This window comes from Balearica regulorum, chromosome 1 (assembly GCF_011004875.1).
Source record: "Balearica regulorum gibbericeps isolate bBalReg1 chromosome 1, bBalReg1.pri, whole genome shotgun sequence".
In the NCBI taxonomy this organism is placed as follows: domain Eukaryota; kingdom Metazoa; phylum Chordata; class Aves; order Gruiformes; family Gruidae; genus Balearica; species Balearica regulorum.
The window spans coordinates 186,730,031-186,744,124 of NC_046184.1; the positions used below are offsets into that span (position 1 = coordinate 186,730,031).

The 14,094-nt window shown below is 42.5% G+C and overlaps 2 protein-coding genes across 2 annotated transcripts in view; one reads left to right on the top strand and one right to left on the bottom strand.

Moving 5' to 3' along the window:
- COG3 (component of oligomeric golgi complex 3) overlaps window positions 1-8,565 on the top strand; it is a 33,947-nt gene extending 25,382 nt beyond the window's left edge. Inside the window, 6 exon segments of the mRNA XM_075741815.1 lie at window positions 785-873; window positions 973-1,107; window positions 2,313-2,388; window positions 4,065-4,192; window positions 5,085-5,183; window positions 6,407-8,565. Coding sequence (XP_075597930.1) covers window positions 785-873; window positions 973-1,107; window positions 2,313-2,388; window positions 4,065-4,192; window positions 5,085-5,183; window positions 6,407-6,436 — 557 coding nt within the window. The 3' untranslated portion in view covers window positions 6,437-8,565.
- A 1,376-nt stretch (window positions 8,566-9,941) lies between these two features.
- Window positions 9,942-14,094, bottom strand: part of ERICH6B (glutamate rich 6B) — a 30,334-nt gene continuing 26,181 nt past the window's right edge. The window contains 5 exon segments of the mRNA XM_075742960.1: window positions 9,942-10,088; window positions 11,231-11,411; window positions 11,413-11,457; window positions 13,350-13,502; window positions 13,798-13,883. Coding sequence (XP_075599075.1) covers window positions 9,942-10,088; window positions 11,231-11,411; window positions 11,413-11,457; window positions 13,350-13,502; window positions 13,798-13,883 — 612 coding nt within the window.

Genomic DNA, 14,094 nt, shown 5'->3' on the forward strand with positions numbered 1-14,094 from the left:
TGTTACATGCAGCAAGAGGGGTACAGAATAACTTTTGAAATGAAACAAAAAAAAAAAAAGGCAGATGTATGTGTAGGATGATAAATGAATGACATTGGGGCAACAAGCAGTACAGAAACCATGTTGGTAATTTTCTTTTTCCCCAATCTGACTAGATTTCAGGTTGACAGCATCCCCTTAACACTACAGGAATAATTTCAGTATCATGTGTTAATTGCAGACATTAGAACTTCTTGGAACTTCTGCAGAGAGCATAAACATGAGTGTATATCAACCTTGATGTTTTGTTCTTTAGTCCTAACTAAAATAATTCAGCACAGAGGAAATGAGTGACAGTTCTAACTTACTTCATGCAACTGTACTTGGTTTTCACAGGCAGCGTGAGCCAAATTCTGCGTATTGTTCTTTAACTGCTTAATTACCTAGCTTATGTAAAAAGTCTTTCATTTGTAGATATAGTTACAAAAGGAAAAGAGCTCACACAATTTGTGTGCTGACAGCACTGCAGCTGGTATCAGTTGTTTGTTAGGTTGTTGTAATGTATTTATCTGTTTAGACTGTGCAACTGTTAGATTCAGGTTTACCATAGATGTAACTAAAAAATAGTGGATTGAGCTTTGTGTGCTTCTGTACTTGTGCATCCCCACCTAGTGGGAGTGGAATTGTTAATGTTGTATTCCTAATCATGCTAGGCCATTTTTCTGAGTAAATGAGTTATTAAAGTTTTTAATTCCTGGAGCTGAATCCCATTGACTTACAGCGTGAGTGACTTTCTGATTCACAGATGCAGCATTTAAAATCTTGAACCCTAAGACAGTTTCAAGATTCTTTAGATTAAACAGCAACAACGCCTTGATACAGTTCTTACTGGAGGTAATATGGATTCTTATTGTATTAAGAAAAATTTGGTCTTTTAAGAGGGTGGTGATCTCTGGCAAATAAAAAGGAGAGCTTTGTTGTCTTCCGTTCAAGGGTACTCCAGAAATCAGAGAACATTATATTGACTCTAAGAAAGATGTAGATCGTCATCTGAAATCGGCTTGTGAGCAGTTTATTCAGCAGCAAACGAAACAGTTTATAGAACAGCTGGAAGAGTTCATGACAAAGGTACAAATATGTTGTATGTTCGTTAACCTAACTGAAATACTGGTAGGATAAGGGAATTGGTATTTATATTGGGTATAGGAGAAGTTGCTAGTGCTGTCCGATCAGCTGAAGATGATGGCATTTCCCGTTATAAGGTAGTTCTTCCCTTTAAGTTCCAACAACAATTTTCCAGGTGTTTTTGAGACAGATTAAAGGAACATGACATAGTTTGTTTTTAAAAGAAACCCTTATGCTCTTCGATCAAGAAGCTTTCATGTTTCACTGACTTGAAACAGGTCTGTGCAAGTTGGCAGGAGCTTTTCTGTTTGCAGGAAAACTCCTACCTTGACTGAATTTTTAAGCCTTCAGAAACAATTTTGGGTCATGCATGTTCTTGAGGGAGTATGGCTGTGAAGTGTGTTAAAAGTTTCTGTTCTCAGTATATTTCACACCAGTGAGGTGCTGGCTGAGCAGGACTTTAATCCCACGTCCTGTTTGTGACAAATTCCAGATAAAAGTTGGTCAGAACGATTAAGAATCCGAAGGAATGGGTACATAAAAGATGTCTTGCTACAATACACTTTTTTCTAGAACCTGCTCTAGAGCTCAGGATTTCTAGGCACCTTGAGAAAACCACACAGCAGGATCTATTACTTGTGGAAAAGTGTGATGTGGATCCTTGTGTACTGAGAATAAGTGGTTTTACAGCATGACATCTCAGAAATTGGGGCTACAGCATTGCATGGACATCACATATATCCCAGCTGCTGGCTTTTGAGAATTTAGGAGACTACAGTATTACATTTGCTGGTGCCTGTCGTGCTGGGGTGAGGGGCCAGTAGCGTGGCGAAATATAGATGGGTACTCCATGAGATTGATAGATTGTCCAAATGATCGCAACGGTTCATGGGGAATTTGGGGAGTTTGACTAACCTGCTTAAGTATATATCTCTTTTGAGGTTTCTTTGTATTCTTAGGTGCCTGTCTTTGTAAATTTAATCCCATTTTGAATTTTACTTTCAAGAAGTGATCATGACTGTAATTTTGAACTGCATTTCTGTCAGGCTGCTTCCCCTGTGTGGTGTTAAGTCAGTGCATGGAAGAGAGAGAGCAGGGGAGATTCCATACACTGCAGTATCTAAGAGACTTGTGCAATTGTTACTTGGTCACTTTGTTGTGAATTCATCTGAAAGAAACATAATTTTGGGGTTTGTGCTTGTTTTTAGGTAGCTGCTTTAAAAACAATGGCCACTCAAGGAGGTCCCAAATACAGCCTTTCGCAGCAACCATGGGCACAACCAGGTATTTGCTTTGTTTTATTCATGTTACCTCTGAGGTGCTTGTAGGCTAATAAAGCCATGATCATTTACTACTTTGAAACTTCTGTAAACTTCTCATCAAATGGAGAAGAATGACCCCTTCCATCCACCATTTTTAGTAGAGCAATATAAGCTGCATTACATGGGCCTTGAGTATTTCAGAATGTTACTTGTCTCTGTGCCTGACTTGTAAAACATAGCAATGTGAAAAGCTGGCCAGATTAATTTCGACTGCGGGACTGATTTATTTGGAAAAATTCTAAGTACCTAAGAACTGTCTACCTTTTTCCTGAAAATCCTGGCTTCCGTTTTTACCTGTGTGACAGTTTAAATGTCTTAAGATACCTCTAAATCAAAAGCTGTCAGACTCCAGAATATACATTTAATTGGTGCAGTAGATGAATGGCTTGAGTATTTCTCAAGCTGTGACTGTTCTTGCATGAAAACAGCATTTCTGCAACTGCATATGGAATGTGCTTAAGGAATTATTTGATTACATTAAGATAAAGGTTTTGCTTTTGTAGGAAAAAATGAGTCTGCATTGACGCTTTTCTTGTCTGCGCATTTGGTACCTACTTCCTTTTCAGTTTCCCTGTCACTATGTGAAAATGGAATCCAGCTTTGTTTCCCCATTCTTAAGGATTCAAATGTGAATGCTTCGTAGGAACATTTGGAGTAGTTCAGATGTTGCAGGGTTGTTTTGCTCTTCACCTCACAAAGTTGTGCTTCTGGGTGACACTGAGAAATCCGATTATTCCAATGCATACATTGGAACCTTCTGTTGCATCATATTTTTAAAATGCAAAGCTAGCCACGTTCATTCATAATTCAGTGCTGCTCCATGGGTCAGACACTCTCAAGGGCTAACTCGAGCTTCTACTTAACATCTCCTGCTTCTTCAGGAGTATTTTTAATGTTTGTTTGGAGATAATTATGTGTGTAGAGGCAGGTCTAAGCAGAGCTTCTGCTGTTTCTTGGAGTCATTTGTTTGCGAAGCAGGAGTATGTAGAAAATTTAGATACAGTAGAAATTGAGGTGAAAAAAAATTAACATAGCATTTTAACTTCAGTAATTTAAAGCTATGAACGGATTTTTCTCCTGCCCTTTAAGCAAAGAGCTTGTAAAACCATTAAAATACCTAGCAATAAAGAAAGAAGGCCTTGTCTGAGGGAGGATTCCTGTCTAGTTGATTCAAAATCCAGATGGCTGCACAGCCTTTCTTCTTAAAGACATGGCCTGTGGTCAGTAAGGAGAATTTGTGGTGTGCTGTTCTCTTTACTAGCACTGTTTATTCCCCAGGAGTTTCTTTTCCAGGCAAGTTTTCTAGTGGGAAGTGTGTGTAGAACTTTGTTGGGTTGGAAGGCTGTGACTTCAGGAACCTCAGGAGGATGCGGTCGTTTGCAGAAATGGGTTGGATGCATGTTCTGCAGGGAAAGAGGGGCTGAGGTCTTGAGTAGGTCCCAAAAGAAAAGCCTTGCCTGGCATGTTGTGGTTGTCTGACGAGTTGATGCCGCGCAGCCCAGTCACCCCCTCTTTCCCTGTCACTCAACCCTGTGGTTATGATCAGCCCCAGTAAAGAGCAGGTGATATTCTGGAGTGTAGATTTCAACTAGCAGAACACCGTTTTAGCCTGTTAAGCATATTTTCTTTTACTTTCAGCAAAGATCAATGATCTGGTCTCTTCTACTTATAAGACAATAAAAACAAAGCTGCCATCAACGTTACGAAGCATGTCATTATACTTGTCCAATAAAGATACAGAATTAATTTTGTTTAAGCCAGTTAGGGTGAGTATTGCTCGATGTACTTCAGCATGTTTTCCTCTAGGTGTTGGGCCTTCATTTAGTTGGAGACTTAAACATATTTTGTGGGATTGTTGACCTTATATTTCTGTGTGTCTATGGTTATATGTATACTATATCTATATAACTGTATGTATGCATATATTTATAAGCGTATATATACAGACACACATACATATGTGTATGTGTATATCTGTAGAGTTACTCTAGGCTATCAGTCCATCCAGAGAACATGTAACAGATACCATGCACGTGTAATAGTGAACAGACTATGACAGTCACTGTGGTGTCCCTGATCCGAGAAGCCTGTGGAAAAGACACATGAAAGAATAGTAATAAATAATCTAATGATATGTTTGGCTTAGGGGAAGAAAAAAAAAAAGCTGTTCTGCTCTCCATTGTACTCAGCCTACATAACAGGCTTACAGGGAAGCAACTGGTTCTGTTCATTCTGTAGATCTTCCACTCAGCACCATACAAGCTACTATTAAGAAAATTAACTCTGTCCCAGCCAAAACCAGTACAGCTTGGTCCATTACACATGGGCAGAAGCACTGGAGGCAGATGCAATGAGAGACCCACTGTAAACCGAGCAGGAAGAACCAAGCTTGAGTTTTAAGTTTCCAGGTTAAGTCTGTAGGACTCAGTGTTTCAGCTTAGCACATCTTAGCTGAAGTTTTTATCTCTCAGCCAACGTGAATTCCTTGTGGCTGTTTTGGGGCTTTAGAAGAAAAGCTCTTTTTCTTTTTAGAAGAAAAGCTTCTCCCTACCTGGTCACTTCAGTAGCTATTCCATGTACATTGTGCTTATTTTGGTTCATGTTTGAGATGAGTGTTGTGGATTTTAATATTAAGATTTTTCTTCTTTCCTTCAAAAGAATAATATTCAGCAAATGTTCCAGAAACTCCATGCTTTGTTAAAGGAAGAATTTAGTAATGAAGATCTTCAGATCATAGCTTGTCCTTCAATGGAACAGGTATATATTGAAGCTCCCTGTTTTATCAGTTGCTCTTTCATGTGACTGGCTTTTTTAAACATTAATTTTTCTTTTTAGTATTTTCAGTGTTCAGAATCCCTATTTATTTATTTATTATCCCCCATAATCCTGTATGATGAAACTCAGGGTTTTATCTGAACTCTAGGCTCTCAGCTGAAAGGGATTTTTGTTTGTTTTTTTTAATGAATATCCAATAGAGTTTTTAAACTGAGGGTGGTGATTGATGTTGCTGGGGATAGAGTTGTACAACATCATAGCAGAGTCTTGCCATTTCTGGGCATTGTCTTCTCAGAGAGAGATCAAAGCTAATGAATATGCTTTAAAAAAGCTTGTGCATGTGAAGGCAGTCTTGCTTTTGACAAATACAAAAAGAAGCAACTTTTACATTTAAGAAGCATGACGAAGAATTACAGGGGTTCATTTGAAGTAAATTGCATTGGGAAAATGTGCAGATGTTTATGGAAATGTAACCCTACATAATAAGGTCTTTAGTCTCAGAGATGATTGGGGTTAAGAATTCTCTGTATTAGGATGCTCTGACAGAAACCAAATAGGTTTTTAAAAATCTTGCTTTGACCTTAGTGGTCCAAGGAATGTGGATAGAATCATGATTATTCCAGGATGCCAATATTTAAACAGATAATCTAGTTTACAGATTAGAGCACATTGCCTGTGGTGAATGTGGCAGCAGGGATGTGTGATAACTTGGAGCACGGAGTGGGAGTGATGTACTGGAAGGAGGTGGGGTTGTCCTAGAGGAGATGGCTTCCTCTAATTGTTTATCTCTTAATCCTTAGGATCACTTCTCCTACGAACTGAAGTGTATGGGAAACCATATTGTAATCTGGGAAACAAGTGTTGTGAAGGATCCCAAATATGTTTCAGATATCTAAGATGAATGTGAACATTTTTTGCTAGTATGCTATTTTTCGGAATTCCTTGACAATGCATGAAGTCATTTTAGAAACTCTGACACAGTAGGTTGTGACTGCTGAAATGACTAGTCAGCATAGTCAACAATTGCATTTTAAAAAGCCTCTGAGCAGATATTTGACTGGAAATTTTGGCCAGTAGTTTTGTAGCTGTCTTCTGATTCATCTAAGACGATGTGCTTTCTAAGAGTCTTGTTTAAAGGGTGAAGTGTAAGACATCAGTTCTGAAACTTAGCTGCTCTGATGTAGGCTTTCCTTTTTGTCTTCCAGGTCAACTTGCTTTTATCGATGTCCAAGTAGCCCAACAGTGAGGCTGCTTGAAATAAGCTTCAGCTGAATGCCAGACAGTGAAGGGAATGCAAAGACATTTGCTTGAAGTAGATGAAGGATCCCACTGTGCAGTCCAGTCTGCATCAAAACTATCCAGGCTGCTTAACTCTGTTTTAGAAACAAAGAAACAAACAACACAGTTTTATTGATCTGTTAAAGGTCTTCCTGTTCGTTGGCTGGAGAAGTCGGGGCCGGGGAAAACAAAACAAAAACCCCTCTGCTGATCACTCTTACAGAAGCTCAGTTACTGCCTTATCCAGATGTTCTCAAAGTTGAAATCCTGGGGTTTTTTTATGTAAAAACCTTTCTTGCTTTCCTTTAATAAGCATGTACACAGTGAAAAGCCGCACTTTCAAAGACATGCTGGAAATAAAGCGCAGGGAATCAAATGGTAGCGGCGATAGGTATTTACAAGGCTTTGAGATAAGCACATTGGTATGACGATTTGACTTAAGCAGGCAGGCTCTGATTTTTCTTTAACTTCCCCGAAAATCCTGGTAATCCACCATGTGCTTGAACATAATTCAGAGATTCTTAGTTGGGAAAACTTTGTTTCCCACATGTGAAGCATTTCTCGAAACACTGGATGTGCTGTTTTTCTTAGAGTGTTGTGATTGGGAGCGGTGAGGTCTGACCTGAAGTTTCATGCTCTCACCTTCCTCCATGTAAAGAATCTCATTTCCTTGGGATTTGCAATGGAAAACTGTGCAATATAATTTCTGTTCTTTCTGAGGGAAGCGCATGTTTTCAGATGCTTTACTGCAAAGCTTAGCATTGAGATTCTCAGGTACTTAGTCTTAGGTTAGAGTTGGTTTTTTGACCTCGCCCAAGAGCAAATGGTGGTATTACATTGTTTAAAATGGGGACTGGAACTTGTACAGCCTTTGCGCGCTGGAGTAAGTGCTAGTAAGGGCGTGTGTGGATGCCAAAAATGGAATGTGCAAGCCTGTCAAATCAGCATTGTAAACGGGGGATAAGTACTTGGTAACTGGTAAACGGTGCACGGTGTTCAGTATGCATAAATTGGTCATTATTTAAGAAAGCTGAACACTAAAACACTCGGTCATGAGTTGAATGAAACACTACAAGCAGCTTTAGGGTGTCTCAGTGTGTAAGTCTTTATTGTGCAGCACTGCAAAAGAAAAATGTGGTGACTTACATGGCAGATTTTTAACTTATTTATAAAACCGGTTCTGTAGTTTTAAATATGTAGAAATTTCCATGCACATTGGTGGTGTTTTGATTTAATAACTTTTCTGTTATAAATGACATGGCTGAAGACTAAGATGGTAGGATTTAAAGCTACCACGAGAAGTAGTGCAGCAGTGGTGCAGAGGTACATAAGTGGTACTCATAGGACCTTACATGACTCCTTAAAAATTAACTAAAGGAACTAACAAGGAAGAAAACTTGCCCTTTCTTTTTACTTATGTAAAAATACAGGCTGTAAAATAATGTCCAGTGCATTGTAATATATGTATATTTGTTTTTTATAAAGTTTTACAGAAGGACTGTGTGGTCGCTGTATAGAGTTGTGACTGACTTAATACAGATGTTGTACAGAAAAGACATGAAGGGTAAACCATTGCAATAGTTACTCTTGTGCTTGGGATCTTTTTCTCTCTTAGAGTACTCAGACAGCTCTAGGGCAGCTGGTTGAAAGATTAGAAGAGCAATCAGTTTATACAGCCTGTTTGCTAAACGAACATTTGTTTAAACATGTACAGTTTCAGATATTTACGTTTACAAATAGTGTAAATACTTTCAAAAGATTAATTTAAGATGCTTTATATTATCTGACTAGAAACTTGCTGTTTTTAATTTTTTTAAATAAAAATGTTGCCTCCTATTTTGGTCCAAGAGTAAAGCTTTATTCTGTATCCTGAGGCTTGTCTGTCAAGATAACTGTAATACAGAGACAATAAACATCCTGTAATCACAGGTGGTGCATTGTTGAGAAGTGTTCTTTTTTAGCAGTAAGAGAATTGCCTTTATTTGGCACAGATGTATACCTGAGTGCTGAATATACACCTAATTGTTAAAGTAATGCCTCTTTATGGTTATAATAAAAGTAAATTTGTATTTTCTTTACTGACAAAGGATCTTGTGTGACTAAGCGGTCTCTTTGCTTGCAGTTTTGTTAGGGGGAAGAAACCACAGCTGTAGTACAAGAACATATTTTAACTAGTTGGCTTTTACTGAGAGAAAACTTGGGAAAATCACAGGTATTACTGTATTTGACAGCTGTTCTTATTGCCCGGTTACTCAGACTCATCTACTCATAGTTTCTCATTACCACATACTGTTCTTCTGGCCCTTGGTATTGTAGAAACACATCAGCCAAAGGCTTGTGGTGTGTCCCCTGGAATGTCAGCGTGAAGCTTCCCTTCACCCTCTGGCTTTGACAATGTCATTTGAATAAACTAACCGGGGAGTGGTTTTCCTTTTTTTGTGGAATTCAGCTTCAATCTGACTTTTATGGGGCAGTGATGCGTGACCGTTGCTTCCTAGGCACCTGGAGCCTCCTAAAGAGGTTTGGCCCCTTGGATTGTATCTCTCATAACTGAAGTGGATATCAAAGCAGGTGGCCAAGCATTCACGCTTCTTTTTGTACAACAGCGATGCCTGCAGCATAGCTTGTGCTGTGCCAGGTGTTTTTCAAGCAAAACCAATAGTCCTTTCTCAAACTCTGTGTGTTTGATGTTGACAAAGTGATGTGGGTAGGAAGAAAGGGAAAAAGTTTGTGCTGCTGAAGCAACTCATGGTGACTCCAGGTAGATCCAGCCCTGTATCCACAAATGCTGCTTTCTCTTACCCTCATGAGTTTTTATTCTCATCGAACCCTAAAACCAAGCCAAAACTGTGGAACAAATCAGATCTGTGATAAAAAGACTTCTGAACAGAGCAAAAAGAAAGAATCAGTTGGCCTCTTTCAAGTGGTAGCCAACCATGCCGCTAAGCCATAGGACTTACCATCTACCACCAACTTGAGCCCTGACACCTAAGAGGAGGCTCCTCATCTTCCCTCTCTCTCAGATGGCCCCCGGTCCCCATACCCAAGCTGCTGTTCCTTGTCCTTTCTCCACCAGCACGAGTGTCTCTGATGAATGGGCTTTGGCTCTCAGCCAGTCACGCTTGGTATGACAAGCTCCCACAGTCCAGTTCATCAGCTGCAGGAAGGAAGGCATCTCCTCCTTCAAAGTACTGTTCATTCAGTGTATAACCCCACTGATCCTACGATGATCCGTCAAGAGCTTTCAGAAGAAGGGCTTGGTGTTACAAGGACTTGATGTACAGGAAGACAGGCAGCATGAGCTTGAAAAAAGGAGCTTTGTTTTCATCACAAAGTGACTGTTATCACCTTGATGAAGGAAAAGTTGATCTGAAATGCTGATGTAACTGCTTGCTCGGAGTCTTAATATCTTCATTTCAGTATTTCACATGGATAGGAGATGATGAAAGGCAAGGAGTGATATCACTGAGAGAGGGATTGCCAAAAGTATTGCAACACCGTCTGTATTTTGGACAGCAGGCTCCTGAGATGAATCTTTTTAGACTGAAGGAAGAGTTCCTCTTTGCTTTCTGGCCACTTAAGTAGGTGACTTGTCTCTGGGTCTTTCAACTGCAAAGAGAGCCCATGCAAAGTGAAGAGTCTTAATGCTGAACCCCCTGAAGGGTGGCTGAGCAGGAAAGCGTTCCTTGTAACCCAGACTTTCATGCTTACCTGTGTACTGTGTCCAGGCTGCCCCTTCCCTCCAAGCCCGTGGAGCACACTAACCTTACGGCTTCCCCCTTGGAGGTGATCCTCTTCCAGTGCATGTACAGGGGAACTAAGGAGCTGAACTCATGGCTCTAGCCTCCTTTGGTGGTAGTGGGCTGCCCAGAAGTCATGGGACAAGGAAGATGACTGACTTCCTTACTTAACATAGCGATGAGTTCTGAGAAGTCTGAATTTTAGGGATGGAAGAGCAGGTGCTAGTGCTTTATGGTTTCACATACTGACCTTGGGTTGTTGCCACCTTTCTGAATAGGTTCCCCTAGATGTTTGTTTCCATTAGCAACACATCTGTGGCCATGTATAGACTATTGCTGAGGGCTGTCAACATTTGGTTTGTGCTAGCTCCAGGGAAGACAACTCAAATCCTTCACCCTGAGGCCACAGCCCCCAACCAAGCATGAGCTCCTCGTGATGTGTCACCTGTGTGTCAGAGCTGACTAGTTGTGTTTGCATCCAGTGGAGGACAGGGATGCCCACCCGTAGGCTGGGGCAGTCACACGGGCACTGAACAGGGCTGAGCCCTGGCTAGAACATCATTTCCACCTCCAGGAAAGGGTCAGAGATGGGAAACCTGAGTGACAACAAATACCAAAGGATTTTGGCACTCCTCTCCCCAGATGCTTGTTTCACATTAAGTGAAATGCTGTTTAGATAAAATCAGGAGCTTTGTGTTTGTATTGACATTTAATATAAATGTTTTGAAAAGAAATAGTGTTTCAAAATGAATTTGTGAGACATGCTGTTCTTACCCTTCAGCGACAGCATTTCAATCTTATCTAAATGCTTTCCTGAAAGGGAATTTCATTAAGATTCACACAGGCAGGAAATTTGCTTTTGAATGAAGCAGTGATTTTTCCACCTGAAAATTTGTGACCAGTCCTGTGCAGCAGCCCCAAGCTTATCTCCTTCGGACGGTTTCCCTGATGTTGCTCTGCAAGCAGCTGGTAGGCAGGAACTGGCCAGGACTTACCACAGCAAGTGCTCACCTTGAGCTGGGGCCCCACGTTGAAACGGATGCTATTGCTGCTGCTGGTGAACAATAAATAAATTTGATCCTGAGCCAGGATTTTAATGGTGATGTTGTTGTTCAGTTTCATGGTGATGGACTGGAAAGGAGGGCTGTGAACGTGGTGACTGAAGTCATGCCACTTCCAGTGCTTCTTGCAGGCCCGTCTGGTCAAAGCAGATCCCAGTGCAGGGGTCCAGGGTGGGCCTGGGGACAAACACGAAGCTGGATGTATCCAGAGCCAACAACTTCCCCACCCAAAATGCCATTTCTTGTCCGCAGTTGGACAAAATTCTTATTTTTGCTGTCCACGAGTCACTGCTGGGACCTGATGGATTGGGTCAGGGACTGGTTTTTGGTAATGGTCTTTGTCCTACAGTAAAAGCATGCCACAGAAATTGGCTGGCCCCTGGGAGAGCAACGAGTCCCAAAGGGCAGAGCACGGGCTCTGTATGAGTCCCCCTTTTCCTATTCCACGTCTACATCTTCTGAAAGACCCTAGACATGGTAATTTCTTTTGCTCTGGCAACCCTTATGCTAAAACAGGCCCTCCATGTGGGTGTGTGTGGTCGTGTGTGTGGCTGGGTGTGGGAAATGTCCTTGCCAAACTGCAAAGGAGAGAGAAACGCAATGTGGAGGGGAGAACAGCCCGTATTTCCAGCATACAGACATGGATCGATACTCCCCATCCCGTGGCAGCCCGGCTAGGTGGCTCTGGGTGCTGGAGCATCCCCCCAGCCTTAGCATTTGGGGAGTTTTATCATTCAAGGCATGTGTTAACGTTGAGTTTTTCCTGCCTAGGTGTGAAGAAGTTGATTCTCACTAGGCTGCGAGGGCGGCTCAGCCTCCCCCAGCATTACCTTGTGCTGCAGCTCAGTAAAAGCAGGGGGAAAAAAAAATGAAAAAAAAAAAAAAAATCTAAGTTTGCAGCTGCGATGTGCTTCAGCGCCAGCCGCAGACAAGCCTGATCCAGTCCATATGCGGGACAGACAGCCTACCCACAGGTTGTTGGTTTTCTGTTTTCCTCTCATCAAAGCTATTCTATTCTTTTTATAAATATCAGCGTGGTCACTAGGCATTGCTCTTAATTTACAGCTGCTGGGAGAAGCTGGGAGGGTTGTAGCAGCCTGCCCCAGCTCGGTGGCAAGCCAGCAGCCGGCACGTGGCTAATGCTGATGGGGAGCACATGGTCCAGTGGGGCCAGGAGAGCCCCATGGTGGGGTCACTGATGGTTTAGTGCTGCCAGGGATCGCTTCGGTGCTGGGCTGTAAAATCCTGGCCGCTGCGTGATGGATGAAAGACCAGCGTGTCTGCAGGCGAATGGTAGGACTGCAGGAGTCTGAGGGAAGCATTATTGCAAAAGCTATTTAAAATGATTTGTAATAGCGCGTTAGACATTTAAGATGTCCATTAATTAGTCTCAACGCAGGGAGGACTTGTAAAATTGAGATGGGATTTACTGATTCCCCCAGTTCCTAGCTTCCTGAAGGGAAACTTTGGAGACTGGAAGTGGGGTGTCAAAAATTAGTGTTTGATGGCTCGAACGCCAGCAGTTTTTACTGAAAGCCATCAGTTACCTCATATTACAACTTAGACTGCAAGAAATTGGTCACCTAGGTCATTGTTCAGTGAGGTACACTCACTGGTTATGAGAAACAAACCAAAAGCAATGTTGACCTCAAGCTAACTGACTCCAGCTATTGAGGTTTGCCCTCACATACAGATAATAAGCTCACATTCTTCCAGCGTGGCCACCTGGGGCTTCACGAGAAGCTGCTAAGATGTGCCCTCATCCCCGCACTATAATGGGGCCAAGCCATCTCCATGGCTGTGTGGCCAACCTTGTCCAAATTCAATCCTCATGCCGGTGTCTCTGGACAGATGTCACTGGTAATTGAGTTGGTGCACAATGTGAGAAGCCACCGCTCTGGTGGGCTGCAGTGCAGCCCTCCTTCTTTTTCATGCACTTTCACATAGAAAAAAATAAAACTGGAACAAAAAAATGAAGATATTTTCAGCATGCCTTAAAGCCCTGGGGTGCCACCAGGGCAGGCTGGGGCTGAGCTGAGACCCAGTGTCACCTCTGGGCTTGCACTTACCAGAGTTGGCCATCAGGGTGGATGCAGACCCCGTGGCCGTGGCTCCTGAAGGCAGTCCTGATTCCCGGGTACCTGCTGTCCTCCAGGACGCAATAGGTGAACAAGGCTTCCTTGGAAAACATGATGAGAATGGCCACGTGTCCTGACAGGTAGCTGAGAAGTAGTTAAGGAAAGACAAGCCCATAGAAAGCCCACAGAAAGCATGCTTTGGAAGAAAACCATCGTGGGACAGTGTCTGGGGAGAAGTGACCCAAGCCTCTCCCACCCTTCAGACAGCCAACCCTAAAGCAACCAGCTCTGTAGACCTTGTTTCCTTGTAAGTTTGGCACAAGTTGCGTAGCAGCCCAGGAGGTGGGTTACACCAAGGGAGGAGGGTCGCGGTGACCCACCCCGAGGCAGGACATTCCTACGGCTGCCCCCCAGCCCAAGTGCCATTGCTGCTGGCTACTAAACCTGGCCACTTCCATCTGGGAACAGGAGAGAACACGTCCGTCCATCAGGATAACATCATCTTACGGGCTCAGAACAGCAGTGCTGCAGGAGCAAAACCGAGGAGGTGAGAGGCAGGCAGGAGCTTGGGGGGAGCACTGCGGGGCTGCCTGCCCAGACACGGGGACAGGGATGCTCTGCCTCCCTCTCCCCACACCGGTACCAACCCCGGAGCGCCAGCAAGCCACACCACCACACTCTGCACTTTCCACCTAGCCTTGGTTGGGGTTTTTTTTTTTTTATTTGCTTACTTTTT